The 26,521-nt window shown below is 56.6% G+C and overlaps 11 protein-coding genes across 11 annotated transcripts; 6 read left to right on the forward strand and 5 right to left on the reverse strand.

Moving 5' to 3' along the window:
- Nucleotides 1-1,146: 1,146 nt before the first annotated feature.
- On the forward strand, nucleotides 1,147-2,490 carry VTJ04DRAFT_6854 (uncharacterized protein; the record flags this gene model as incomplete). The annotated part of the gene is made up of 1 exon (XM_069365119.1): nucleotides 1,147-2,490. The coding sequence occupies one exon, from the start codon at nucleotides 1,147-1,149 to the stop codon at nucleotides 2,488-2,490; it is 1,344 nt and encodes a 447-aa protein (XP_069218878.1).
- Nucleotides 2,491-3,545: 1,055 nt separating this feature from the next.
- VTJ04DRAFT_6855 (uncharacterized protein) lies at nucleotides 3,546-3,922 on the forward strand (the record flags this gene model as incomplete). Its single annotated transcript, XM_069365120.1, has 2 exons — nucleotides 3,546-3,597; nucleotides 3,672-3,922. The coding sequence occupies 2 exons, from the start codon at nucleotides 3,546-3,548 to the stop codon at nucleotides 3,920-3,922; spliced, it is 303 nt and encodes a 100-aa protein (XP_069218879.1).
- A 1,587-nt stretch (nucleotides 3,923-5,509) lies between these two features.
- VTJ04DRAFT_6856 (uncharacterized protein) lies at nucleotides 5,510-7,481 on the forward strand (the record flags this gene model as incomplete). The annotated part of the gene is made up of 2 exons (XM_069365121.1): nucleotides 5,510-6,511; nucleotides 6,618-7,481. 2 exons carry the CDS (start codon nucleotides 5,510-5,512, stop codon nucleotides 7,479-7,481), a joined length of 1,866 nt encoding a protein of 621 aa, XP_069218880.1.
- A 10-nt stretch (nucleotides 7,482-7,491) lies between these two features.
- VTJ04DRAFT_6857 (uncharacterized protein) lies at nucleotides 7,492-8,786 on the reverse strand (the record flags this gene model as incomplete). The annotated part of the gene is made up of 3 exons (XM_069365122.1): nucleotides 7,492-7,657; nucleotides 7,707-8,351; nucleotides 8,770-8,786. The coding sequence occupies 3 exons, from the start codon at nucleotides 8,784-8,786 to the stop codon at nucleotides 7,492-7,494; spliced, it is 828 nt and encodes a 275-aa protein (XP_069218881.1).
- A 659-nt stretch (nucleotides 8,787-9,445) lies between these two features.
- VTJ04DRAFT_6858 (uncharacterized protein) lies at nucleotides 9,446-10,497 on the reverse strand (the record flags this gene model as incomplete). The annotated part of the gene is made up of 2 exons (XM_069365123.1): nucleotides 9,446-10,078; nucleotides 10,162-10,497. The coding sequence occupies 2 exons, from the start codon at nucleotides 10,495-10,497 to the stop codon at nucleotides 9,446-9,448; spliced, it is 969 nt and encodes a 322-aa protein (XP_069218882.1).
- Nucleotides 10,498-11,185: 688 nt separating this feature from the next.
- On the forward strand, nucleotides 11,186-11,678 carry VTJ04DRAFT_6859 (uncharacterized protein; the record flags this gene model as incomplete). Its single annotated transcript, XM_069365124.1, has 2 exons — nucleotides 11,186-11,188; nucleotides 11,256-11,678. 2 exons carry the CDS (start codon nucleotides 11,186-11,188, stop codon nucleotides 11,676-11,678), a joined length of 426 nt encoding a protein of 141 aa, XP_069218883.1.
- Nucleotides 11,679-11,729: 51 nt separating this feature from the next.
- On the forward strand, nucleotides 11,730-12,020 carry VTJ04DRAFT_6860 (uncharacterized protein; the record flags this gene model as incomplete). Its single annotated transcript, XM_069365126.1, has 1 exon — nucleotides 11,730-12,020. The coding sequence occupies one exon, from the start codon at nucleotides 11,730-11,732 to the stop codon at nucleotides 12,018-12,020; it is 291 nt and encodes a 96-aa protein (XP_069218884.1).
- Nucleotides 12,021-13,306: 1,286 nt separating this feature from the next.
- VTJ04DRAFT_6861 (uncharacterized protein) lies at nucleotides 13,307-18,195 on the reverse strand (the record flags this gene model as incomplete). Its single annotated transcript, XM_069365127.1, has 5 exons — nucleotides 13,307-13,408; nucleotides 13,450-15,391; nucleotides 17,111-17,476; nucleotides 17,552-17,876; nucleotides 17,958-18,195. The coding sequence occupies 5 exons, from the start codon at nucleotides 18,193-18,195 to the stop codon at nucleotides 13,307-13,309; spliced, it is 2,973 nt and encodes a 990-aa protein (XP_069218885.1).
- A 938-nt stretch (nucleotides 18,196-19,133) lies between these two features.
- On the reverse strand, nucleotides 19,134-21,085 carry VTJ04DRAFT_6862 (uncharacterized protein; the record flags this gene model as incomplete). The annotated part of the gene is made up of 3 exons (XM_069365128.1): nucleotides 19,134-19,934; nucleotides 20,026-21,003; nucleotides 21,068-21,085. The coding sequence occupies 3 exons, from the start codon at nucleotides 21,083-21,085 to the stop codon at nucleotides 19,134-19,136; spliced, it is 1,797 nt and encodes a 598-aa protein (XP_069218886.1).
- A 2,379-nt stretch (nucleotides 21,086-23,464) lies between these two features.
- On the reverse strand, nucleotides 23,465-25,707 carry VTJ04DRAFT_6863 (uncharacterized protein; the record flags this gene model as incomplete). Its single annotated transcript, XM_069365129.1, has 4 exons — nucleotides 23,465-24,272; nucleotides 24,326-24,919; nucleotides 24,970-25,615; nucleotides 25,671-25,707. The coding sequence occupies 4 exons, from the start codon at nucleotides 25,705-25,707 to the stop codon at nucleotides 23,465-23,467; spliced, it is 2,085 nt and encodes a 694-aa protein (XP_069218887.1).
- Nucleotides 25,708-25,885: 178 nt separating this feature from the next.
- Nucleotides 25,886-26,471, forward strand: VTJ04DRAFT_6864 (uncharacterized protein; the record flags this gene model as incomplete). Its single annotated transcript, XM_069365130.1, has 4 exons — nucleotides 25,886-25,968; nucleotides 26,052-26,083; nucleotides 26,280-26,344; nucleotides 26,403-26,471. 4 exons carry the CDS (start codon nucleotides 25,886-25,888, stop codon nucleotides 26,469-26,471), a joined length of 249 nt encoding a protein of 82 aa, XP_069218888.1.
- Between the last annotated feature and the right edge of the window lie 50 nt (nucleotides 26,472-26,521).

Below are 26,521 nucleotides of genomic sequence, written 5' to 3' on the forward strand. Positions count from 1 at the left end.
CGCGTGTGTGCAAAACGAGGCCGCCTGTACGAAGCCAGTCACGAGCTTTAACTGGAAGGCAAATGGACGAAATGGACGAGTGCGCGGCCTCGGCGTTGAGGTAGGTCTTTCCATAGGTGGGAGAAGGTGAGTGGACGTTGAAATAAGCTTCGTGATAGGCTGCAGGGTTGGTCCCAGGATTCCGAGAGGCCCTCCAACGGGCAGGTGCAGGGAAGATGTCGACGCCGGTTGTTGAGGAAGGGAGGGAGGGATGAACCATTCCGTCGGGACCATGGAAAGAGGGGGAATGCGTCAACACAACCGGGGTTATTGAGAATGAACGTTGTGTTGTGTCGGTTTTGCTCCCTGTTGAGCTGGGCTTGGAGGCAAATCGCAGGTCAGCTGACTTGATCTCTGGTGATACAATGATGCAGAGACGGGAAGCGGTGTCCTCGTGACCGGGACCCGGGAGGCAGCCGTCGACGTCATCGACTGCGGGCTGCCGGGCCTTCAAGTGGATGCATCGCGTATGTTCTGCAGAGTACGGTCTGTTGAATCGATCCAGTTTACGCTATGTTTCATCTTTTTTGGTGTGCATATCGGCTATCGGCTTGTTGGACCTTGCTCGGGGAAGGTGGGTGACTTGTCAGCCTGGACCTCCAGTTGCTGTGGCTGAAGTAAACCCCCCCCCTGACTTCATAAACAAATATGTCAGTGATGTTATAAGCATTCTGAATTCAACATGTCGATGAATTGCTTATGTTTTCAGCACCAGGATATTCTCGAAGCCGACATGTTGTTGCTCGCGAAGCAGGGATATCTGGATTCCAATGTCAAGAGAACAGGATTGAAGTTGGACCTCGGCCAACCCTTAACTATAGCCATTCAGTAGATATCATCATGACTACATATTCATACTCATCGTGAGTTACTGCCTGCTTATGAAGATGACTGGGTGGTTGAATCGTAGGAAACACCCATTGAGAAACGGGGTAAGAGCATCACCACTAATATCCCTAACCCTCTTCATCTCCAAATTCTTCACTCATGCATCCTCGAGGACTGAACTCGATGAACCATGACAACGGTCTGAGGTGATGATCATGCCCAACTGAACCTTTGCGACAACTTTTCTCATCCCATACCCTCAAGACACCATCATTCAGAATGCACTACATCCGCCTCTGCCGTCCTCCCGAAATCCATCCCGGCCCCAGCCGATCACCCCAACCGACCCTCAAACTCGTTCTCACCATCACCACCGACCTAAGCGACTCTTTTCTCACCCCTCCCAACCCTATCCCCCTCTCCATCCTGGGCGCATACACCCAAACCGATGCCTCCACCGGCCAACCGCGGCTCGTCCCCCTCCTGCTCACCCCCAACCCACCACCCGTCTGGCGCGCCGGCATGCGCGTGCTCAAGCTGGACCTGCCCTTGCCTCTTTCCGGTTCGGGCCCAGGCGCGAAAACGCCTGTCCCGCTCGAAACGATCCAGATCCGCCCGGCGGATCGCGCGCTGACGGCATTGGGCACGAACGACGTCCTCCCGGGGAATAGGGGATTGATCATGCCTGTGTACGCGGACATACCGCCGTCATCGTCATCGCAGGGAGGTGAGCGGGAGGAGGAGGTTTCGCGGACGTGTTTTCGGAGTTTGAGGATCGAATTGGGGTCTGGGTCTTCTGCTGGTCAGCAACAACAGCAACAACCACCAGCGCTGCTGCAGATCGAGGAGGACCTGGGCGAGAGCATCGCGCGACATGTGTGGGATTCGGGGGTCGTCATGGTGTCGCTGCTGGCGGATATGTGTCTCGGAGGAGACTCGGAAGATCGGCGACCGCAGCAGCAGTTGCCGCTTTGTCGGGACATCTTGCTGAACCACCCGCCCGGTCGGGGGCTGAACATCCTCGAGCTGGGCTGCGGGGTGGGGGTGGTTGGGATCGGGCTGCACAAGATCATGGCTCTCCGCCACGAGGTTACGGGGATGCCGCCTCCGCATATCCTCATCACAGACCTGCCCGAGGCGGAGAAAAAGGCAAAGACCAACATTGCCCGTCAGGTTTCTGGGTCGTCTCGCCGGAACGACAGCAGCAGCGACGAGACGTCGACTGAGCACCCGAACCTCAGCTTCGAGCCTCTCGACTGGGAAGACGGCCGCGTCGGGTCCTTCGGCGCTCGCGCGTCATCCAGGGCGTGGGATCTCGTGGTGGTATGCGACTGCACGTACAACACCGACACGTTGCCGGCGCTGGTGGGGACCATCTCGGCGGTACATAGAATGTCAGCAGAGCAGCAGCAGGAGCAGCAGACAGAGTCCGGTAGCAGGGAGGAGGCGGTCGATACAGCGGTGTTGCTGGCGACGAAACGGAGACATGACTCGGAGAAACGCTTCTTTGGCATGATGGAGGCTGAGGGGTGGGTGATCAGGGAGAGGACGGAGATGCCGCTTCCCAGGCTTGGGGGAGAAAAGCAGAGGGTGGAGGTGTATTTGTTTAGGAAAGAGAGGTGATGATGATGGATGTGCTGTGAAGTTTGAGGGGGTGGGATGAGTGCGTGTATGGCCATGGGCGTATCTCAGCCGGCCGGCAGATCAAGGACGGTTGATGTCGAAGGGCAGGAGACAGGTTCACGGGCAACAGAACTGAGGAAATACTTTAATTCCAAGTGATGTTATGCTTGGGTTTTGCCATTCTGATCTGGGTTGGCTCATGGCACGATCTATGGAGCATCATCACCTCGTTCCTTCCTCATTCCTCGATGAGGGTCACTTGGTCCTCCCAGGCCTCGAGGATCCCACCGGGCAGATCACGGCAGATCGAGGTGCTGGCCCTAGGTCAAGTAGCTGGAGATGGCCTTCTCGCCACATCTCTGTAGCATATCAAGAGAATCATTTTTGAGAAAGCCATTGCTCAAGAGAGAAAAGCACGGTTCAGGGAGCCAGACACAGATGTTTCAGTGGCCGGCCATACAAACAGAACGAGTCCATTTCCACACTTCTACCGCCTTCTGCTCGACCTAGAACGGAGCCCTTGAATATTCCGGTTCCATCCCGTGTTTTCTTTGTCATCAAAATTCCTCAAACAGCATGGGCAACACCTGATGACCTGGAAGCATTGGCAAACGGAGGATGTTGTTTTCCTGAAAGGCCCTTACAGATCCATGATGTGAAATACCCTGCCTCTGATTGGTGTGTCGGAAGGTCCTTCAACCAATCAGAGCCGACAAGATGACCCAAATTGGTCAGAGGGGCGGTTGAGGACCCGCTCTTTCAGGTCCCAGCCTGTAGCCTCACCATCAGCAGTGGAGTTGGGATGAGGCGACAGAGGCAACATTCCACGTATAAGTTGGCCATCACTCGTCTTCGTTCTCGCCTTCATTCAACAACAGAATTCCAAATCATTATCAGCCACTCAATCAATAACTGTCACATTCGGATCTCGGAGTTATCCTTGATCTCCAACACTCTTTACGACAAGTCTACACCGAACCCTCACCGGTCGCTGCCAACAACCATCATCACCATCACCTCACCTCTCCAACTTCTCACCACACCAAACCACCAAAATGTCGCCCAAGCCCGAGACCTGCTGCGGCAAGAGCGAGGAGTGCGTCTGCGGTTGGTCCCCGCCCCGCCTTCCCTCCAATATTTCCACATGGAACCCACAGACTGACCTGTTCCCTTTTCTACAGCTCAACAAGCCACCTGCTCCTGCGGCGCCCAGCCCGCCCTGAAGTGCAACTGCGACAAGGCAGCCGTGGAGAACACCGTGTCTGGCGACCGCTGCTCGTGCCAGGCTCGGCCCGCTGGCCAGTGCAACTGCGCGCGCGCTGAGGTCGAGAACAAGAAGGCTGCCTGCGGCAACGACTCTTGTGCCTGCGGATGCAAGGCGGCGGGGTCCTGCAACTGCGGGAACGAGACGGATTTCACGACCAAGGCTTGAGAGGGGAAGGAGGATGGAGCTGGGATATGCGTTTCGATCAGATGAAATGCTGGCGCAGGGAAACTGGGAGACGGGGGAACTGGCTTGGGTGGCTGGCGTTGGGAGTTGGGGATTCGGAATGGATGGGAACGGGAAACTGGGATTAGATACTTCATAGATGGCACGTTTGCTTTCGAATCAAGATTATTCTGATCGACACTTTCTTAATAACCAACATCTGTGAAGGCAGCTTTGCCGTGAAGGTCGAGATGCGATGACCAGAGGTCTATGGAAACTGGTCATCCGCCCGATGTTTAACGACAGGGTGTTCCTGGAACCTGCACAGCAAGCAGTCTGGATGTCTTTTGAGACGTGGATTTTTACCCACCTTACCCGGAATTTGAGACCAGACAACTCAATACATTCCAATCACGCACCCAGGAAGCTCCCATAGCAACATTTCTGCAGCGCGCAATAAGGTCAGGCGGGAAGAGCCAAGTGAGATGAAAAGGCAGCATTAGGTTAGAAGAGCTCAAGCTCATGTCAATGTCAGATCAGAGACGAGGGCCAAGGTCCAATCATCTGATTCGCGCAACGCGAATATGAGGCTACCTACATACACAGTACAGCGTCAGGTGTGTGGCACGAGGCAGTGTGTCGCTGCCCCGCCGACATTCCAGGGACGTGCGTGTTGCGTGTGTGGTGTTGTGGTGGCGCGACGTGTCGAGGAAAGACGTGCATGGCGTGACAAAGCAGTCCAACGTGGGTCCTCTCGAGTTGCTGTGGACAGGGGGTAGCTCCCTTCACCGCCCGGCAGAAATCGCAGATCGGGAACAAGGGGCTGGGAGCTTTGGGGCCGTTGACAGAGCGATGAGCTCATGGATGGCTGACCACCAGACTGGGCATCAGCCTCATCAATCCGGTTGTTTGGGATGGATGGGATCGCCACTTCAGGGGGCAGACAATGCATTCAGGATTTTGAAGGGAAAACAATATTTCGTAGTTTGGTTTTTTGTGTGCGTATTGACTCGATTGAGTACTGCAAACCTTGGTTTTATTCAAAATTTTATTCAGGCTGTGGTGAGCATTGTGCAACGCGCAGAGAATGAATGAATTGAGATGGCCGGATGCGGATTATTGTGGAGACTCGGCGAGTTCCATTGTGGTCCGAGCTTGTTCCGCTGCGCTGCGGTGCTGAGCCAAAACAAAAAAGTCGGGTTGGGCGCCCAAAAAAACTGCACGCGTACTTTTGGCCAAATTCCTCGACCCATCAACTTTCCACCCTTCTTCTTCCTCCCCAACACCGCGAATCTTCTTCCTCCTGTTCGCAACTTTCCGATTTCTCACAACTCACAAAGTTTCCTTCCGAACCAGAGAGGATTTCGCTTTTTACCATCAATCATCCATCAATCTGCTCACTGCGCGAAAAATCGCGAGCTTTTCCCACTCCCAGTTCTCGACTCTCAACTCAAGATCCCCCTCCCACTTCATCCCCTTTCACCATCGCATTCTATTCCTGCGCATCGCGCATTGCGAACGCGACAATTCCCTTTGCCCTAAAAGGAATCGCGACCATCACACAAACAACAATCACCAACAATTGGCAAGATGCCCCCCAAGCGCGCTGCTCCCGCCGCGCCTGATGGCGCCACGGCTCCGAAGCGCGTCAAGACCGACGCTGCGCCCAAGAAGGCCACCGGTGTGAAGAAGGCTGCCGAGAACAAGACCACTGAGAAGGCTGAGCCGAAGAAGGCCGCGCCCAAGAAAGCTGCTCCCAAGAAGGCCGCCGCCGACAAGGCCGAAACCAAGGCCGCTCCCAAGAAGGAGGCCGCCACCAAGAAGACTACCACTGCTAAGAAGCCCGCCGCCGAGAAGGCCGCTCCCAAGAAAGCGCCCGCTGCTAAGAAGGCCGCTGCCCCCAAGAAGGGTGCCAAGCGCGCAGAGGAATCCGACAAGGAGAACCAGGCCGCCAAGGTCAACGGGGTGAAGCGCACTCGTGATGAGAGCGAAGAGCAAGAGGAGCAGAATGAGGAGGTCGCTGTCCCTGACGGCGCTGAGGCCGAGTCGGCCGCGAAGAAGCGCAAGGCTGCTCCCGCGAAGCCCAAGAAGGAGCCTGCTCCGAAGAAGCCCCGCGTTCTCAAGGCCATCAACGAGCCCCCCACCCAGGTCCTGGACGTTTTCGTCTTCGGCGAGGGCACCGCCGGCGAGCTCGGCCTTGGCAGTGTGCGCGTTGACGGCAAGAAGCCCATCGATGTCAAGCGCCCGCGCCTGAACCACAACCTCAAGGGCGTCGTCCAGATTGCCTGCGGCGGCATGCACGTGGCCGCCCTCACCAAGGACAACAAGATCCTCACCTGGGGCGTCAACGACCAGGGCGCTCTCGGTCGCGACACGACCTGGGAAGGCGGTCTTCGCGATATGGACGACGAGGACTCCGACTCGGACTCGGACGATGACGACACGGGCATGAACCCCAAGGAGTCGACCCCCGCTGAGATCGACACCAAGGACATTCCTGAAGGCACCACTTGGGTGCAGGTCGTCGCCAGCGACAGCGCCACTTTCGCCCTGACCACGACGGGTCAGGTTTATGGATGGGGCACGTTCAGGGTAAGTTTACTTTTCTTGCCACACTTCCTCAAGCTCGACGCGAAATCTCCTCGCGCTTGACCCACAATTTTTGTTTACTTCGCGTCAGGTGCTAACTTCTCTGCAGAGCAACGAAGGCGTTCTCGGGTTCAACAAGACGACGCTCGTCCAGCGCACCCCGACGTTGATTCCCGAGCTGTCCAAGATCAAGCAGCTCGCGGCGGGTCTCAACCACGTGTTGGCCCTCGACGAGAAGAACAAGATCTTCGCCTGGGGCGCGGGCCAGCAGGCCCAGCTCGCGCGTCGCCTCCTGGAGCGCGATGATACCGCCGCCCTCGTCCCCACGGGCATTGGCTCTCTGCCCGGCCGCGCCAAGCCTGCTAAGCTCGCCTGCGGCTCGTACCACTCGTTCGTGGTCGACACCAACCACCGCGTGTACGGCTGGGGCCTCAACAACTACGCCGAGCTCGGCATCGAGGACGAGGCCGGCCAGGACGGCGGGTTCATCCTGCGCCCTCAGCGCGTCGAGTCCCTCGCCCCGTACAAGGTTGTCGACATTGCCGGCGGTGAGCATCACTCGCTGGCCTGCACCGACAAGGGCGAGCTGCTCACCTGGGGCCGCATCGACGGCCACCAGGTTGGCCAGCCGTCCGAGTCGTTCAGCGAGGACAACACCATCTGGGACGAGCGCAACAAGCCGCGCATCCTGCTCGTGCCGACGGTGGTGCCCGACATCAAGAACGTGGTCAAGGTCGCCGCGGGCACCGACCACTCCTTTGCTATCACCAAGGAGGGTCACGTCTACTCGTGGGGCTTCAGCGCCAACTACCAGACGGGCCAGGGCACGACCGAGGACATCAAGGCGCCGACCCGCATCGAGAACAGCGCGGTTAAGGACCGCAAGATTGTCTTTGCCGGCGCCGGCGGGCAGTACGGCATCATTGCTGCCCTGCCAGAGGAGGACGGGGACAAGGCCGAAGCCGAGGCCTAAACGGCGGTTGTTACCTTCTTTTTTTGCGCGCGCGTGCCCCGAACGACGAATGACATCCACCCATTGACGCGTTCATCTTGACGCGCCGACGCGCCACGTCCACACAAAAAAAATTGCGCGACCGGTTGAAGATCTTGTCAGAGTTTTGTACAATCACGGCGTTATCGGTCATCTCACTGCGGTAACGTTTACGACGTGACCATGGATCCATACGGCGCCCGCCACGGCGGCGGCGGCGCGGCCGGGATGGATTTCCCCCAGGAAGCAACCGCGTAACGCGCATCGTTATTCTTATCATGGATCGGAGTGGGTGATGGGTTGGGCTTTGTTTGGTGTTTTGTTTTTGCCTTTGTTTTTCGCATGGTGGTTTTCATCGGTGGGGATTGCATTTCATCTTTTTCTTCGAACCAGGGATCATGGGATGTTGTTTTCGTTTTTTTCTTCATTGCGCCATAACCAGTTTGGCGATTCATGGATGGATGGATGGATGGATGGATGGGTGGGATGGAGGTGGGTGTATGTATAGGTTTTCTCGGTCCCGGCCCTGGTCCTGGTTCGGTTTTGGGGTTTGGGTGTTTTTCGTTTTCTTTCCGGTCAGTCTCCGGTGTTGTCTGCGGGTTCTGGGTTCTGGGTCCTGGCTCACTTTTCCTCATGACGCATGGCTCCCCGATAATTTTTTTGTTGTCACGGCCCATCATAGGTGTTGGTTCTCGTTCTGGCATCTCTGTCATGGGTATGGACTTGGGCTCTGGACTTGGGTTCTGGTTGATTGGGTTGAGCGAGGAAAGAGACGGGACTTCATGAGGGAACAAGGCAGGCAGGCAGACAAGGACCTGGCAAGGGGGGTGTTTCTTGAGACATTGGACTGGACTGGACTAGGACTAAGGGTACGGAGTGTACTTGATGACCGGTTATTAATATATATTTGCGGAGGTGCGGTTGGTGTTCTGCTCTCTCCTCTCCTCAACCAGTTGTTTGTCCGTTGTGACTTGTGAGAATCTGTGATGTGACTTGTGATGGACTGGACTTCGAAGTGTGATGGCGGTGGGTGATGAGGATGGAGGTGGGTTGCGTCTGATGAGCGGAGGTCGGTGCGTGTCTGGCTTTCTACCTATGGTTGGATGTCTCTTACTTGCTTGGTGGTTGATGATTGATTGCCCTTACTGAGCCCATCCCCAAGGAGTGGCGTATCAGATAGGTACCGTGTAAATGAGGAAGAAAGGCTAGCAATGGTGGCAGTTCATTTCATCTCCATCCACGCTGTCCCTACTGCTTGGACTATACTTACACCCAGCTTTCCAGCATTTATTGAGCAACGAAGATCCCGTTTGTCATCGTTACTTTTATGTCTTGTCGCAGGTATGTTCATTCCTGCCACTCGTCGACACTGGGGTGTTGATGACGGCGTGAAACTGGGAGACAGAGCACTACATGAGCTGGCCCGATCATCATCGTCATCGTCATCGTCATCGTCGTCATCATCTGTCGTGGGAGCGATTCAACCTGGCTATTCGACTGCTACGCTCCTACGATCGTATAGACAGACACACCGTTTCCTCGCCCTGAGATGACATCGGCAGTGAAGGCGCCGTTGGATTGTCAACCTTTCCCGAGCATACCGACGTAGATACCTTGTCTAAGCACGTCAGATAGACACGGCACACAGGGACATACACGCAAGAATCAGGGCCTACCTAGCAGCGTGTCCATGTTCATTAATTAGACAGTAGATTGTTTCTCTTTCCTTTACCCCGTGGTATCCCATCATTTATTTTCATTAGCACAAGGAGACAGCAAGCCCGGATATCCATCCACGCCTCGCTCTACTCTCGCTCCTGCTTGTACACCACAATACAATACACACAGACATGCAAGTCGTTGCCAACCCAGCCCATCAACCAAACCCACATCTTCTTCCTTTCTTACTCCCCAAATCAAACGCCTACTTCCTCTTCCTCTCCCATTTACATGCCATTCCCCCCAACCTTGACCTTCGCAAACCCCCCGCTGCCGCGACTGCTAAACACGGCGATGATCCCAAACCCGACATAAAACAGCGCCAGTGGATACGCCACAAGTGCGCGCATCCCGCGCATGCCGCCGACGGCGCAAAAGATGCCGCTGGCGCTCCACGTGCACCACAGGATCGCCGCCGCACTGAGCATGATGCCCACGGGGGTGTCCATGGGCATGAAGATGCCCACCAGGCTCGTCGCGAGCAGCGGGAGCAGGCAGTACCCGAGCACGGACGCGGAGCGGGCAAAGGTCAGGCCTGAGGCGGCGGGTTTGTTTGAGGCAGAGCTACCCATGGCGGTTGGGCCGCCGGTGGTAGGGTCGCTGCCGGCGGAATAGGCGGCCGAGTAAGCGGCGGCGGCGGGTTCGGTGGGGGCGGAGGAGGAAGGGGCCATGAGGGAGAGGATGCCGTGGAGGAGGATGGAGCCGAAGACGGCGAGACCGTAGATGTAGCCGAAGTGTACCCGGCCGGATAGGAGGAGAAAGGTGCCGTAGAGGAGGAAGAAGAAGAGCGGGCCGGCGAGGTCGCTGTCGTCCATAAGGTGTTGGTCGGGGCGGGAGAGGGGGTTCAGGACGGCTAGGGTCTGGAGGGGAGAAGAGGGGTGGTTAGCGGTTGGGTATGACATGGGAGGAGTCAGTCGGGGTTGGGAACGGGAAGGATACTTACCTTTTGACGGATATGGCCGACATTGACGCCGAGTTCTTCCAGCAGCGGCGGTTCACCGGGGTAGCCTTCGGTCGAGAAAGCGGCGAGCCAGCCGGTGCGTAGACCGCCCTGCTCGCCGAGACGGCCGGAGACGTCGGAAGGGTCGCCGTAGCCTGAGGCGAAGTGGGAGGAGGAAGGGTATGCGGCGGCGGAAGGCCCCCCGTAGCCGTAGGATGCTTGTGACGGGGTCGCGTGGCCTGAGACGGGAGGGCCGTAGTTGGAGGTGTAGAATTGCAGGTTCTGGGCGGCCGAGGGGCCGTAGCCTTGGTTCGGTGGTGCGCCGTAGTATTGTGACATGGCGACGGTGGTGGATGGAGGAAGAGGAGGGAGAAGGAGAGGAGGGAAGAAAAAAAAGGAGACGAAGCTGACGTTGCGCGAACTATGCGGTAGTCCTTATTGCGCCCGTGTGGTTGGTGTGAAAAGGAAACGTAACAGTGAATCAAAGAGTGCCGGGTGTGTCTGGTAGGACAGTGGAGGTACCTATACTCAGAGCCGAGTCAAGTGGCACTTCTGGCGTGGGCTGTCGCAGTCGCAGTCGCGGCTTAAGGAGGGATGGAGTTGGTGTTTCCTGGAACTTGCCATGTTGCGCCCACGCAACCAATTCCGATGGCAGCTTTCCAGTTCCAGGTCTTGGCTTTCCTGGCCTCAAAAGGCTTGGCATGTGGCTCCACTGTGGCTTTCCAGGCGGGCCCTTGCCTAGTGCCAAGATTTGGCAGTTCCAGCACCGGCAATCGGCGGATGAGGGACGGATTCCTGGTTTCCACATTTTTTTGAGAGGATCCGATTCTCCGTCGTGCCGTTCCGACAAGGAATTCGCCGTCGACATCTTGCCGTCTTCAACTCTATCCCACCTCTCTCACCACCACCACCGCCGCCGCCGACACAACCGACGACGACGACAGCTCAGCCAGACCACCTCCAAATCACCCTTCCATCCTTTTGCACGCCTGGAAAGGCAGCAGGGCCCTGCACAGACCCCAACAAGATGGTGCGCATCACTTTGCCCCGCGATTATACACCCCTCACTCACTAACATCCCTACTCCCCTCCACCAGGCCTACCGCTACATCACTCAAGTCGTCATCGTCGGCACGCGCGTGGTCGGCCGCGCCTTTGCCGAGGCCTGGAAACAAGCCGCCGCGTCGAGCCAGTACCAGCGGGCCCAGGCGCGCGCCAACGGGGGCAGCGGCTCGGGCCGCGCCAGCGTCAGCTCGGGCATGACCCTCGACGAGGCCTGTAAGATCCTCAACGTCAAGCCGCCGCAGAACGGCAAGGCCGACATGGACGAGGTCATGGAGCGCTTCAAGCGCCTGTTTGACAATAACGATCCCAAGAAGGGCGGGTCTTTCTACCTACAGAGCAAGATTTTAAGGGCCAGAGAGCGCATCGAGGCCGAGGTCCGCCCGACGCTGGAGAGGGAGGCGCAAGAGGCCGAGATTAAAGAGGGGTGGAATCCAAAGTTGTATAAGGATAGGTAACGGCCGGATTGCGTCCATGTACACACATGGACGGGTGTTCGGCGCTGGAAGATGAAAAATGGCGACGAGGACATAAAAAGTAACCGAATTAGAGAGCGCGGGGCAAGGAGGGGCATGCCGGACCTTCGCATCACCGACGGACGGACGGACGGACGATATCCCTTGCTGGGCTTGAGACGCGCCGCCGGGCGGGCTGGGTCGGATGATCATGGTCACCGGCTACAAACACAACCCTCCCCGCCTCAGCATCTGTATACAATCTTCACTCGACTTTGGGCAGGCTTGGCGTTGGCGGATGGCATTTTGAGCGACCATTTTATCGCATCGTGGGATTTGGGTTAGATGGTCGCATGGGGTCTTTGGGCCGGCTGCGTTTTTCTGTATCATAGAATGCTTCCAAGGGGAGGCACACAATACGGCGATGAGCGGCATTTGCAGAGGGGATGGGAGGGAGAATCCATGTCTGAACAGTCCATAGCAGCATGCCGAATATCAAGTTGAAATACTTGTACAATCGTATCTTGTCACTTCGGTGTATGTTCCTTGGACCAGAGTCCTTGATACAACATGCACCAACAAAAGGCAGAAATACAGAGCAAAGCAGAGGACGGTCGGTCTCAACAGAGCCAGACATGGTTCTGCCGTACCGCTCGCACTCTCATGCTCTGTGAAGCCGACTGAGATATACTCCGTCATACACTGATCAAGCCCTCAAACATGACGGCCGATGTGCTCTCGCATGTCCGGCCTCCAGGACAGCGGTTCTGATGTCACATATACCCTGGGAAGTAGAGATACGTAGAACAATCGAGCACCGTGATTCTGGTCCAGTCAGTCCCTCCTCGTCCTGTTTTTCTGCCATGGACGTACATATAATACGTCCATCAATAATAGAGTTTCCCAACTGCTGTGATCGTGCCGGATCGCCCAAAACGTTTCAAGCATTCTCGTCTTATAGGGCTTCTGACCCGGTCTCTGCCATCCGGAGCATAAAAGAAAAGAAGTAGATAGGTAGGTAGCCAGCTCGGTAGGTATCCCGGGTTCGCTGGTGCAAAGTAGACACCACCTGCATAGCTACCTGATTCTCGGCTGCTCGCGCCGGATGTGCCGTGTGATCCGCGCCGATCATACACGCTCGGTTGACAGCACCAGCTAGCCACCTAGGTAGGAGGAGCTACCCCGAGCTCATTGCCCGATGTGGATATATGGAGGTTTCTTGTGCGGGCATGTGGTCTTTTTGCGTAGTCGGCTCTTGTGGATCTCGATTGAGCTCAGAAGGCCTGCTTGTAATATCTCGAGGACAGATTTGGATCTGGAGAGGAGTACGACCGTGGCAGGAAGCTTCCATGAGTGAAGGAATGTACATACAATGTCATTATGACTGTATACAACAACTAAATAATCCAATCTTACTTCATAGTCCAGAAAAACGAATGGTATCTCCTCCTATAATCTCAACCCTTTCCATCCAGTATCTGGTATCTTCCTCCAAACCACTGAACTCGTCAATCCCTATTACCTACCTCCTCCTCATACTCCCACCACCAACCCACCAAGCCCCCTTCCCGCTACCCACACTCTTCTTCCTCATCCCTCTCTGTCTCTCTCCATCCTCCCCTCCTCCACCATTACTCATACCATTCCCGGCAAGCAAATCCTCCATACTCTCCGTCCCCCGCTGACTTTCCACACTCCACCCGGCCGTTGCAGTCCCCGATCTCGACCTTGCCCTAGACCTAGTTGTGGGAATATCTTCATCGTCCCGACTCACCGGGTGCGAGCGAAGCGGTTCGGGAGGTGGGGTGGGTGGGTATGCCGACTCTGAGGAGGCCGAGGAGCCTGATCTGGCGACGGCGGCGGTGGTGGTTGTGGTGGTGGCGGTGATTGTGTTGGCGGTGGCGGTGGAGACTTTGCGGACTGTTGCGCCTGTGGCTGCTGCTGCTGCTGCTGCTGCGGAGGTGGTGGAGGAAGAGGGGGCTGGTGGTGGTGGTCGTAGACGACCGGTGCTAGAGGAGGGGATCGGTTTGCGTCTGATGGAGGTTGTGGATTGGGTTCGTAGGTGGGAGCGCGGAGGAGGGGTGGGTGTTGGTGGGGTGTTTTGTCGTGCGACGGATGGGCCTGCTCCTGCTTCGGAAGATGTGTTATTGTTGTTGTTAGGGAGTGAAGCGGGCGAGGCAGCCGTTGAATCTGGCGGTTGGAGGACGGGTGGTTGGCCTGGTTGGCGGACGACGATCCTTAGCGGCCCGTTAGCGTTGCTGTCGCCGCGGAGGCCGTGGAGGATGGATGAAGTGCTGGAGGTGGAGTAGACAGATGATGAAGTCGATGGGCGTCGTTGAGGTCGTAGGTTGTTGAGTTTTTCTTGGGCCTTGTGACGCCATGCCGCTGCTTTGGCCGCCATCATTGCCGCACCAGCAAATCCCAACTTTCCTCGTCCACCGTTGTTGTTAGTGTTGCTGCTGCTGCTACTACTACTACTTCCACTCCTCCCCGCGGGACCTGTCGGCACCACAGGTGCCATCACCGCCCTTCCTCCCTCCAAATCCCCGCTCACCCTTTCCTCCCAGCCGGAGAAATACGTATTCCCCATCCCTCCACCAGGTAATGACAACTCCAACCTAGGCGGCTGCTGGTTCAACAACTTCTCCTGGATGTCCTCGACACGTTTGCGTTGGCGGTAGCGGCGGAGGAAGAACAGCCCCGCGCTGAGAAGGACGAGGAAGGCGATGATGCCGACGCAGATGCCCGCAATCTGGCCGTCGCTGATGGTCTGGGAAGGGACGTCGATGATCTGCGGCGGCGGGAGAGGTGGCGGGTCGGAGGGCGTCGGGGAGGGTGTGGAAGTGGTGGATTGAGAAGAGGTGCTAATCGTTGTCGCGGTGGTCATCATGTCTGGGGGTATCGCTGTGCTGCTGCTGCTGCTGCTGCTGCTAAGGGTTGGTGTCGCTGTTTCTTCTGGTGTTAGGGTGGTGGTTTCGCTGCTTGGTTGCAAAGTGGTAGTTCCGGTAGGCTCTGGCTCTGGAGATAAGGTTTCTGTTGGCACTGCCGACGAAGAATCAGGGACTTCCGGAGCCGGTGAGGCAGTTGGTATCTCCGGAGGCGAGGACGTGGGCACAAAAAAGGACTCCGTGGTCGTTGACTGAGAAGGCAGTGCGATCGTGGTGGTGAAGGTGATTGTCGTCTCGGGGCTCAGAGCGATGGTGGTAGTTGAAAAGATGGTGGTGGTGACAGTCACCACCGTAATGCTCCGTGAGAAAGTAGTCGATGTCTCGGTCGTCGTCGTCGTGACGGTAACAGGGTCTTTCTTACCCGGCGGACCCGGCCGGTCGGGAGGTCCAGGACGACCGGGAGGAGGACCGGGCCGAGACGGGTCATCGTTATCCGTATCCTCATCCTTGTCCTCATCTTTATCCTCATCCTTATTTTTATCCTCATCCTCATCCTCATCCTCAGATTCCTCATCCTGTGGTCTTCGCCGAACATGAGAAAGTGGCGAAAACGACCCCTGGGTTACAACGGCTTCTCGCCTTCTGACAGGAAAGAAAGACGTGACGGTGACGGTCGTCGTCTGCGTCCTTGCGAGAGGGTCGTTGACGGTGATGACCTGAATCTTCGTGCTGGTGACCGTCCTTGTTTCAACGCTGACCTCCGTGGTTGTGGTCGTCACCGTTTGCGTCTCCGTCGTGGTCTGGTCAGGGCCACCCGGCGGTCTTGGGCTGACAATGTTAGCAAAGGGATCTTCTTCACGAAGGGCATTGACCTACCCTTGCCGAGGCAACAAGACGTTGCTGTCTTGACTCCATGATTCGCCTCGCCTCTGCCTTTGGTATGCCGTCCAGCTCACCGTCCCGGTCTCCTCTCCATCCCACCGCGAATGCTGCTCTGGGGTTTGTTGCACCTCCACATGCTGCTGTGCCAATGAGCTCTGCTCTATTATCCTCCCGTGGACCTGCTCGGGCAAAGAATCTGGCCTCGCACTTTGGTGATGGCTTAATGCTGTGACCAGACAGCCGATGAGGGCCACCAGGGCCCGTGAAATCAACATCTCTTATTATGCATCGCGCTCGCAAGATGCTCTCGAATAGAACAAAGAAGCTGGTGAACCCGGAGGTCACCTAGCAAGAAGCAAAAACATCAAAAGGAATAAAAGCGAAGCATGAAACACTCGTCGCCCTGGACTGGTCGCGATATTTACCCGGACGGGCTCAGCTAAACATGGCGACTCATGCCGCACCGGGGTAACGGTCGAGAATGCGTAGAATTAAAATAAGGTGTGCGGGCGCACCCGGAGAGATCAACTCGGGTACTATTAGGCTCAAATACCGACAGAGCACACTGACCTGGATTTCGCGCAAGTCGTTTCACATGGAGCGCGGGACGGGATCTGCACTTTTCTTGTCGAGGCCGTTCCGAAGCGAAGCGCCGAGCGAGGCATTGTATGAAGCTTAAAGAGGCGAGGGCGGGGGAGGACCGAAGGGAAGAGACCATGACACGAGGAGCTTGGGCCAGACGGAGCGCCTGTCATCTGTCATCCCTGACTTGTTCACTGCCAAGTGTCGAGGTGTCAAGACCAACAAAAAGTCAAACCGGCCCTCCTCCCCGGCGAGGATGGTGGTTTCGAGTCGGCCGATGATCGATGTGGGGGGGAACATGCGAGGCATGTTTCATTTCCCGATTAGGAAATCGACTTAGACGCATCGTTGGTTCGGATGGCGGCGAGCCGTCGCAGAGATCCGCCATGGCGGGTCATGCAACCCCATCCTGGCCCCTGGTTCCTTTGGGGTCCGTATCAGATTTTGTCTGTGTGAGACTCGACAGGGGCCGGCTAAGGATTTAAGAAGATGAGATCGGACTGCTGTCCTTAGTGGTGATCTGGCCCGGCCCATCTCCTCTCTCCCTTTCCCCTCTTTTCGCTGGCCAGGTGAGGTGCCCAGCGATAAGAAGACACGGCATGTTGGTGAGGGGAAATTTCATCTGATCAGAGGAACAGCTTCATTTGGGTCTCAAATAGATGTGAGGTCTCAAATGTAGGGATGCGATGAGCAAAAAGAATTATTCCCTCAACCAATACCGATGAGTGTGACATCCCCGTGCCCGTCTATCTGTGTGATGTGATGTGATGTGATGGCATTCCGTCCATGTTCCCAAAATCCCGTTGAATTCAGGTCCTTATCCAAGTTGCCATCCCCAGGACTTCGTCACGGTATAGAAATGAGAGGCCGATGAACAAGGAGGGTGGGCCAATACATGATAGTGAAAAGAGTCAAGACAACAGGGAGCGAGGCAAAAGAAAAAATCATGATAACAGGTCGTAGTACCTATTACCCAAGAAACCTGAGACTCGGAGTACTCATTCCTGACCCAATCCCATCCCAACCCGCCGACCTCTTCCCAACGCCCATAACGCCAGTCATCCCGTCATCGCATCCAATTACTTGTGGCCATAGCCAGGGTGGCCGTATGCTGGCGCGTGGCCGTTATACATGGAGTCGGCTTGGTTGTAGGCCGGCGCCTGGCCATATACCCCGTTGAGTTGATTGTACGGATAAGTTTGTGCTTGGCCGTAAGCTGGAGCTGGCTGGCCGTAGACTGGCCCCTGGTTATAGGCTGGGGCCGGTTGGTTGTAGGTCGGCGGTTGGGTGTACACCGGGTCTGGTTGTGAAACAGGTGTTACTGGAGGCGGCGGCGGCGGCGGGTTGGACTCGACCGGCACAACGACCTGGACAAGGCCGGCCTTTTTTTCTCTTCTGCGCCTATGTGTTTCGACGCAGGCAATGATGAAGGTAGCAAAGTGCAGGATCCTGAGAGAGGTAGTCAGTCAGCGCGCGATTGGTGTTTGGTGTGCCTCCAAACTAATCCCCTAGTTGTCCACTTACAAGAGCAACGCGCTCAAGGCGACCATACCCTTGATCAGTGCCGGGTCCCCCCCAACCGACCCCGAATCGTCGTAATACCCGCCGCCGCCACCGCCGCCGCTCCGGGATCCGTAGCCGTAGCCATTATCGTTGTCACCATTGGACCCGGTCTTCTTTTCCTTCTTCTTGGCCTTTGAGGTAGCGTGGAACCATGTGTCGTATAGGTCATCCCAATAGTCGTCATAGTGATCGAGGTAGTCGTCCCAATCATAAACGCCGTTGCCGGTGGACCAGTCCTCCCCATACTCCCCGTTCTTGTTGGCAATATCCGTTGCCAGGCCCCAAACTCCCAGCAGGCCGGTTCCAATAATCAAGGCAAGTCAGAGAACAAAGTCGACTCCGACACAAGCACCGGGATGAATCCCACGCCGGCGTCCGCGCAGCAGGATGCAGATACATTCGGTCACGGCCCATACGAACGAGATGGAGGACTGGGGGAGAATGACGACGAGCGTCGCGAATCCCCACCCCTTGGTCAGCGAGGCGGCAACGCAGCTGATGAGTGCAATCGCGATGCATATTTGGAGGATCCGCAGGATGAGTTTGGTCACCCACATCTTCTTGGGCGAGACATGGGGAGGAGGGGGGTCGACCACCGCCGTCATTCTGGCGATGCTGGTGAGTCTGACAAAGGAGAGAAGAGCAAACCTCTCACGAAGAGTGGGTATTATTTCGGTAACAAACGCCGGGCTGCCGCCGAACAGCCTCCAGCGGCACGCAACAGTCAGGTAAGAGAGCAGCAGAGTTAAACTAAGTCTCCTTCGGGACCTCTCTCGGGCTTCTACGGAGCTAAATACTCGCCAACCTCTTCCACCCCAACCCGTCAACCTGACAATGCCCCAGGGCATTCTTAGGTAGAATCTCTCAACGACAAGGCTCTGCGCTGGCAGTGCTCCCCATCGACTCTCACTTTTCCCGGTCTAGCCCTATATGGTTCCGGGCGAACAAGAGGCTTGACACGGCCTCCGCCATCGGTGGAAGAACCTATCAAGATGGGAGTCGTGGTCTCGTGGTCCCGAAGGGCTGGACCAAGGTGCGCTTTGGACAGTGAAGACATTTGGCACCCTTGGCAGTGGTGGCCGACGTGCTGTGGCCGGGAGCAGCAGCCTTTCAGAGATAATGGACTTGAAACAGCACAGATAGCACAGCGCCGACTCTTCAGCCCTACGGCAGTTGGGAATTAGATTGCGGGTCGGAATTGTTGCCATGCAGATTGTCGGGAAAAGGTTGGTCTGGACCCGAAGCTTATCCAGCCATGGTAAGGCAATACTGGCACGGAAAAGGGAAAAGAAAGGGGTCGCCGACCTTTGGAGGACAGAAACGGGTTGGACGAGGTTGTTTAGCATGTGTCCAGTCAATAGTCAAAGTGATCTTGGAGTATTAGAGCAAAACCATTCATAAGAAACAGTTTCATCAATCGTTACTTTACATTCATTATCAGTCGCTCGTCATCATCATCATACATCAGTAAGTAGGCAGGTAACTATCCGTCAACCGGTTCCTCAGGGTAAACCCACGAGCCACAAACCTCACTTCAGACCTCTCAACGCTTCTCCTCCTCCCGGTGCCCGGCCACCGGACTCAGCCTCTTCGGACTCTGGGGGTCGTTCCAGCCCATCACAAAACTCTCTTGGCTTTCCGACCATCCCACGCTGCTGTACGATCGCCTTTCGTCGCCTTGCCGGCTGCTCTGCTCCTCGCGCTGCTGACTGCTCCTGGCAATGTCCAACTCGTCGTAGATGTATTGGTAGAGCGTCTCGCACCCCACCGAGCTCCTGTTACCCCTACTCCTACTCCTCTGCCGCCTCTTCTCTGTGGATGATGTGGCATCCCGATCCACCTGCCTTCTGGTGTGGCTTCCCGGCCACCCCGTCATCTGGTCTCCTTTTTCTGTGCCATCTCGGCTTTGAGAGGTCATGGAGCTGACAAAGCTCGGCGAGCTGAGAGTGGCCGGTGCCCGCTGTCTGGCTATTGCCGTCAAGGCGGGTGGTGGTTGCGGGATACGAGGCGCCGAGGGCGGCGGCACCGATATTATCCTCGGTGCGAGATGGCAGACGTTTCCGACCGAATAAAGCTGCTGAGGCCAGTGGTGGTGTTGTTGAGTCATGCTGGACACGCTCGATGACCTCCTCATAGTTGGCGTCGGCGAGTTCTCCATCCTCCACTGCTGACCGAGATAGTTGACAACAGTGTTGTCCTGTCCTCTGTCGCTCCCTCTGCCCCAACCAGTCGCCAAGGCAGCCATCCTCGCCAGGAACGGCCTCAGCGTCGGTGCGCTGGCGCACACAATGGCCACATCCATCTCCAGCACTGTCAGCACCGCAAACACCCTCGACACAACCACCTGAACCAAACCAGCAGCAACATTCCCATCCCCATCTCCTCCCTTCCCTTCCATCCTCCTCACCAACAACCTCCAAACATAATCCACCCACATCCCCCCCCAGCCCGTCCTCCTCCTTCCCCTGCTCCTTGCTCCCCCAAACTCCATCCACCATCCTCACCGCAACCACTCCCCTCACAATCCCAACCACAACCACCAACACTCCGAGCCCCAATGCGACCGTCAACCCCGCTCTCCGGCGCGGCGACACCACTCCCCTCAACCGCGCCACGCACGGCGCAGCCAGCAGCACCAGCCACAGGTCGAAGGTGCCGTGGAGGATGGTGCTCGCGAGCAGCAGCGGGCGGAGGGGGAGGCATTGCTCTCCTAGACCTCCTGAAGGAGCCGGGCTGCCGTCGTCGTTGACGCTGGAGAAGAAGAGGAATGTGGAAGAGGAGGATGGGTCGCATTGGAGGAGGGTCATGGCGAAGAGCGGGCCGGCGGCGAACATGAGGAGGAAGGCGATGGTGAGGCGGACGAGGGTGCGTTCTGCTGGGGAGCGTTTGGGGGGTTGGTCTTGGCTGGAGGTGTTGGAGTTGGGGCTGCTACGGCCGCTTTCTTGGTCGTTGTTGGTGTTGTTGGGTTGGGACTGGGACTGCCCATTGGAGGTCCCGCCGTCATCATCATCACCATCACCACCCTCTTCGCTGTTGGCGGGCGAAAATATCCGGTGGTAAAACGCCAAAATCGACAACTTGGTCATGATCAACCCCAGCTGGTAAAAGATCAACGGCGTGTACGCCCGGACAGCGGAAAACAGCCATGTCCCGGCAGGGACAACTTCTTCTGCTGTACCCCTCCCCTCTTCAGCTGAGCTCCAGCTCGTCGTCGTCACGGGCCTGCCGCGGAGAAGGTCCAGGTACATGAAGCAGACGATGGTTGCGCTCGTCCATGCGAGCAGCACCAGGCTGTCGTCCGCGAACCAGTTGCGCAGAAGCCGCAGCCGGGAGTATCCCCGTGCGAAGACGGTCAGGGTGCAGAGGATATGAGGGAGGAGGAGGCCTGCGAGGGCACCTGGGAGGGGGAGGGCCTGGTGGCTGGTGTTAGCTTTGCCGGTTACCGGTGTCCTAAGGGACAGGGAGAGTGAAACCTACCTCGTTGAGGGTGGCCATGTTTGTAGATGCCAAACTGCTATCGTGGTGACGGTGTGGAGTGATTCTTCTCGTGTTACTAGCAAGACGAAAGATGTGACCTGGACTCGCCGGTCTTGACCATCCCCTGGATGGCCACCACTACCAGACACTGCTGGCTTCTTTTCTCAGGACGGATAGGCCGGTATCCAGGAAAGCCTGCTCTCCCCTGAGACGTCTTGAGATCGCAGACAAACAAAACAGGAATGATGTCCTGATCGAGGACTGACTGTCAAGTCAGCTCAACCCCCTGAGGATCAACAAACGAGGAACCCACCGTCTATTTGACCCCCCTCTCAATCCAGCTCAGACACCATCATCGCAACCTCCACCCATCTTCTCAAACCAACAAACCGTTGCACCTACCCTCCTACCACCCAGCCCTTCTTCCCGCTGTCAAAGCTCTACAGATCGCATCCCGTCCATACGGCTCGTCAAACTCCCCAAACTGGACCAGCTATGTAACAGAACCTGTCCCGTTTGGGAAGGCAACCAAGTGAAGAAGAGGACAGAGCGCACATGGCAACCCGTCCCGGACGGAAAATTGCAGAACTGACATATGTACATACAATCTCCACTTGGCACATGGGAGTCCGAGCGATCGGTCCCGGACAGACAAGATACGATGCGGCCCTTTGCTGGGTAAGTCAAGCAGGGCTCGGTAGCTAGGTTACGGCGTGACCAACAAGTGAGCCGCAATGTTCTGCTTGGCCATGTGCTCGACTTACAAGTTTCGTTCCTGCTCAGGACGTGCAGTGTGCGTGTGGTTCACTGTCTGCCGTTGTTACGCGACCAGAGATCCGGATCCTGAGAGGGGGTTTGGCTGAGGTACATACACACAGCTGCCGAGTGCGAGGATCCTTAGTCCGAGAGGGTGAGTGAGCAAGGAGGCTTTTCTCGATCTGGATGCGAGGATGGTGTTTCAGGAAAGGCTGTCAGTCACTTACACACAAACCTGTCACAAGTCAGCCACACTTCGCATCACATCTCGCTACCTGTAGCTACCTACTCTAGCACCTGCATACGATTCAAAAAGCGAGCCAGCCCCCCTCTCTCGTACTCCATGCTATCACTCGCTCGCTTCAACCTCCCATCCGCTCCCTTCCTGCGATCCTGAGCGTGAGCACTTACTTCCTCACCTCGTACTTAACCAATATCCTCCTGCGCAACTATCTCCTCCCTTCATTCAAACCATGGATAGCCCCAACGAAAAGAGCGTCATGGCGTCGCCAGCCGTGGTAGCATCCCGGCGACACGTGTGAAGGGAGTTGAGTTGACTTGTGACATGGTCGTGGTTAATATATTTGGCGTGCAGAAGAGCAGATCACTCACAGCTAGCAGCGCTCATCAGAGCACGGTCCCCTCGGTTCAGAGCGTCCCGAACGTTTCGAAACAACGGCACTGCTTTGAGCTTCTGGGACTGCTGCACACACGGCACGTAGCGACACCCGGGCGCGCGGGAGGGGTGACCTCGCCCAACCTACTCTGAACGGAAACCTAGTTTTGAATCCCAGACAGAACCGAGGGAATACAGAAGCGATGATGAGCGTTCCTAATACAGCGGGGGCACTTGAAAAGTTGTTGGAGAGTTCCGTTACATGCCACTCGATGTCTAGTCAACGATACCCGCTGCTGGGTGCTGAGCTGCGGTGTTTCGTTCAGAAACAAACCTCAGCCCCTGAACCTGAAGTGACCGGCCTCTGACAGAAGCTGAACTATAACAATGCCGGCTTCTTAAATATCCCGAAGTAGCACAGAAGACGATCATGAATGCCGCAGAAATATCCCCGATCAAGGCAAAACGAGCCTTCCGTCATGCTTGGGGATCAATAGGTATACGAGGAGAACTCGCACTCAGACTCCTCCCCGCAACCCTCCAACCCAGAGCACAGCACAGCACCTGCAACGCCCATGCATCACGGCATACTGCGGCCTACAGATACACGGCACATCTACAGCAAGCGACCAACACTCGCCTACCTTGCTTCAGCCCTCTTGACTATCAGAGTTCAGAATCTATCTTGTATTTTCCCCTCCACCAGAGCGATACCCCGCACAGCGCACGGGTCCGAGCCCGATCCCTTAGACGCAACCTTGAACGGGCGGTACCGAACGCATCGAGGTGCGCACGTACACACATACATACTCCGTACATACGGATACAGCCTCCAACCCCGCATCACATCACCGTCCCTAAGCATTGACTTCAACTACACAGGAGTCGACTCCAACGTCATCACCAACGGCTTTCGTGTGAACAAACGGGATCATACCAGGCCGGGCGCAACGCTTTGCCCTCAGCCAAACCATCCACCACATCGGAGTCCCATCTCCCGACTTCCCTCTTCAAGACCACAAAGATCAAAGCTTCCTCTTAATCAACCCCTTCCAAAAGTCAAAGCTATTCTCATCGCTCTGCAGCGCAAACATTTTCCCCGTCGGCCTCCATCCCTGATAACCACCACCTTGACCACCTTCAGCAGGCACAACCTCCTGCGCCATCAACAGTCCCCAATCCTTCGTGATGCCCACAATCCTCGCCTTCACTCCCCCTTCCGCCTCGAGCGTGACAATCTGGTTCGTGTGCAGCCAGTGCTGGTAGTATTTGCCCTCCAGATCCCTGTGGAGGCCGTGTCTGCAAAAGTCTTTGTACAGCGCCTCGAGGCGGGTAAGCATGCGCGCGAGCAGGCGCTCGATGCGGAACGGTTTCTTCTCAGCTGATGACCCCAGCGACGGGAGGACCGCGTCCAAGCTGGTGGTGGGCCGGGCGTTGTTGGTGTTGATACCGATGCCGAGGACGATCTGGTAATTGCCGTCGCTGTAGGCGCAGTTGGCGAGGATGCCGGCGACCTTGACGTAGGCGGATTCGTCGTCCGGGTGGCGAGGGTCGCGGACGTAGACGTCGTTGGGCCACTTGATCTTGATGGGAAACGCGGCGTAGCCAGCGTCATAGGTTTTGACGGCCTCGACGATGGCGAGGGCGGCGAGGTATTGGATGAACACGATGGGCCGCGATGCGGCGAGGTGGGCAGGATGGTTGATGACGGTCGATACGATCAGAGAGCCGGGAGGGGCGATCCAGACGTTGGCGCCCCTGCCGCGGCCGGCGACTTGGGTCGTCGCGGCGACGGTGAAGCCGGTGGGAAGCTTGGCCAGGAGTTTGGGGTTCCTGAAGTTGTTAGGGTAAAAAGAATAAGAACATCGACTTTGACAAACACTCACTTCTCGAGGAGCGTGTTTGTGCTGGTCACCACCTCTCCGTATATCAAAGGATCGCCCCACGTCTCAGCGCCCGATTCAATCGCACGAAACTCGCGGAGGCTCGAGTAGTACACAGAATGGTTAAAATACGGAGTCTCCTTAGGCTCCGGCCAGGCGTCTTCGTGGGAGACGATACGTTTCGGGATGTGGCTGTAGTCCGTCGTAGGGTCAGGCGAGGCGCGCGAGGACTTGGGTTTTGGCTGTCGAAGCTCTTTCGTCAAGGCCTCGCTGAGTTCGGTCATGGACCACCGAGAATCGGGATTCTCAAGATGAAAGAGATCATTTTCACCCTTGATATACTCTTCACCGTTGTCCTTGGTGATGATGTCCTGAAATGAGGACAGCAGCTCACTAACTTCGGTGTGCTTGAGGGCCGAGAGGTGCAGTTTTGACAGGCTCGGCACGGGCGAGACGCTCTGGCTGACCTCCAGACCGAGTTTCGTGAGGCAGGCCTTGAGGAAAGCTGTCCTTGCTTCCTCGTCAGCTCTCAAGGCTTCGATGAGATCATCATACCCTGGGACGTCCATCTGGTGACTCAGGTTGACGGCGTCGAACCTAGCCGTGTTAGCCAGGACAACAGGAAGAAGGCGGACGTAGACACATACTCTGGATGCGGCCCCGTCAAAATTGCGGCACCTTCTCCAACCTTGCAGTACACGAGCGCGGCCGTCGAGTCACCTGACTCGAGGTCCAGCTTCTCGGCATACTCGGCCAATATCTGAACAGAGCCAGAGTCATCTGCCAGCTTCTCGGCCTCAAGAAATACGCCGCCTCCATTGACATAACACCGAAATGTCTGAGGAAGGGAGAGCGCGTCCGCAAAGACGTCTTTGCGCACACGAATCTCTGCAGCCCTGGCGCCACGTTCGCTCTGATACTGGAATCCCTTGAACGCGGCTCCGCGGCAGGTTCCAGGGAAGAAGGCCAATTCCCGCGATCCAACAACCTCCAGGATGGGGTCTCCGACCTCGAATTCACAGCGTCGGGAAGCATAGTAACCGCCGGCGCAAAACCCGAGATATGCGCCGCCGCGACGGACGTAGTTGGAGATGATGCGGTTCCCATGGCCATCCAGGACGCGGCAGTAACCGAGATCGGCACCGCCGGGAAAAACAAGGAGGGCACAGGTGGGAGCCCAGGGCTCTTTGAGCAAGGCGGATTCGGTCAGGGGGTTGACGGCATAGTTGGGGCCGAGAAGGCGGCGGAGGGAGTAGAGGCAGTGGCGGACGGACTCGAGGGTTGAGCCGGTGCCTGAGAGGTCAGAAGAAAGAAAAGGTCAAGATGAACCAAGTTATTAATCTCGTACCCGTGTAGACCAGCACGTTGAGCTTTTGTGTTGCCATGGTGTCTCCTGACCTGCAGGGTTTGTTGACTCAACGGACTCTGGATGAAGGGGACTGAATGAGTGAAATTGGGTGGTGCGATTGCTTTACTTAATGCCGAGATCAGAACAACTTCTGCCGAGTCCACAATTTCTGTCAACAAGAACAGCGTTTCCAGTTAAAAAAGATCGAACAAACAATGGCGCCCGAGGACCCCAAACACAAACCGGAGCAGCCAGTCGCTGCGCAAACGACCGAGGATGATGACGAGCCGGATGAGTGGTGAGTGAGGATGATACAGTCAAGCCGCGTTTTGCCGCGATTCGGTTCAGGATGAGTTCAACGGCTCACACAATTGAGCTCAGGGACAAGCGCATCATTCGCACAGGGTGTTCCGGTACGTGTCTGGGCGATCTCTATTGATGCCAATGACTCTCGAAAACGATGACGCAGGACATGGCAGTCGGGGGGGACGAGGGAATAAGGGACAGAGAAGAATGTCTCAATCTCACGCCGCTTCAGTGCTCTCATGTCCCTTTGCGGCGGCCCCACCACAAGAACGACGCTGACCGAGGCTTTACACCCATCAACAGAAGAGAATGCGCGGCTGACGGACTGCTACTGGGAAAAGAAGGATTGGAGGGAATGCAAAGACGAAGTGAGTGTAAAGAGCGTTCAGTTTCTTTTGGGGATGTTCCTCTGACAGCTGCGGGCAGATGCAAAAGTTCAGGGACTGTTGGAAGCGTCAGGGCAACGACAAGAGGACAGACATGAAGGATGCTTGAGGAAGGCGCCAATGTCAAGGATTATAGGCAGCGGTCGAGCTTTTCCATGG

The sequence above is a fragment of the Mycothermus thermophilus genome (assembly GCF_041956435.1).
Source record: "Mycothermus thermophilus strain CBS 625.91 unplaced genomic scaffold VTJ04scaffold_4, whole genome shotgun sequence".
NCBI classification, from domain to species: Eukaryota; Fungi; Ascomycota; class Sordariomycetes; order Sordariales; family Chaetomiaceae; genus Mycothermus; species Mycothermus thermophilus.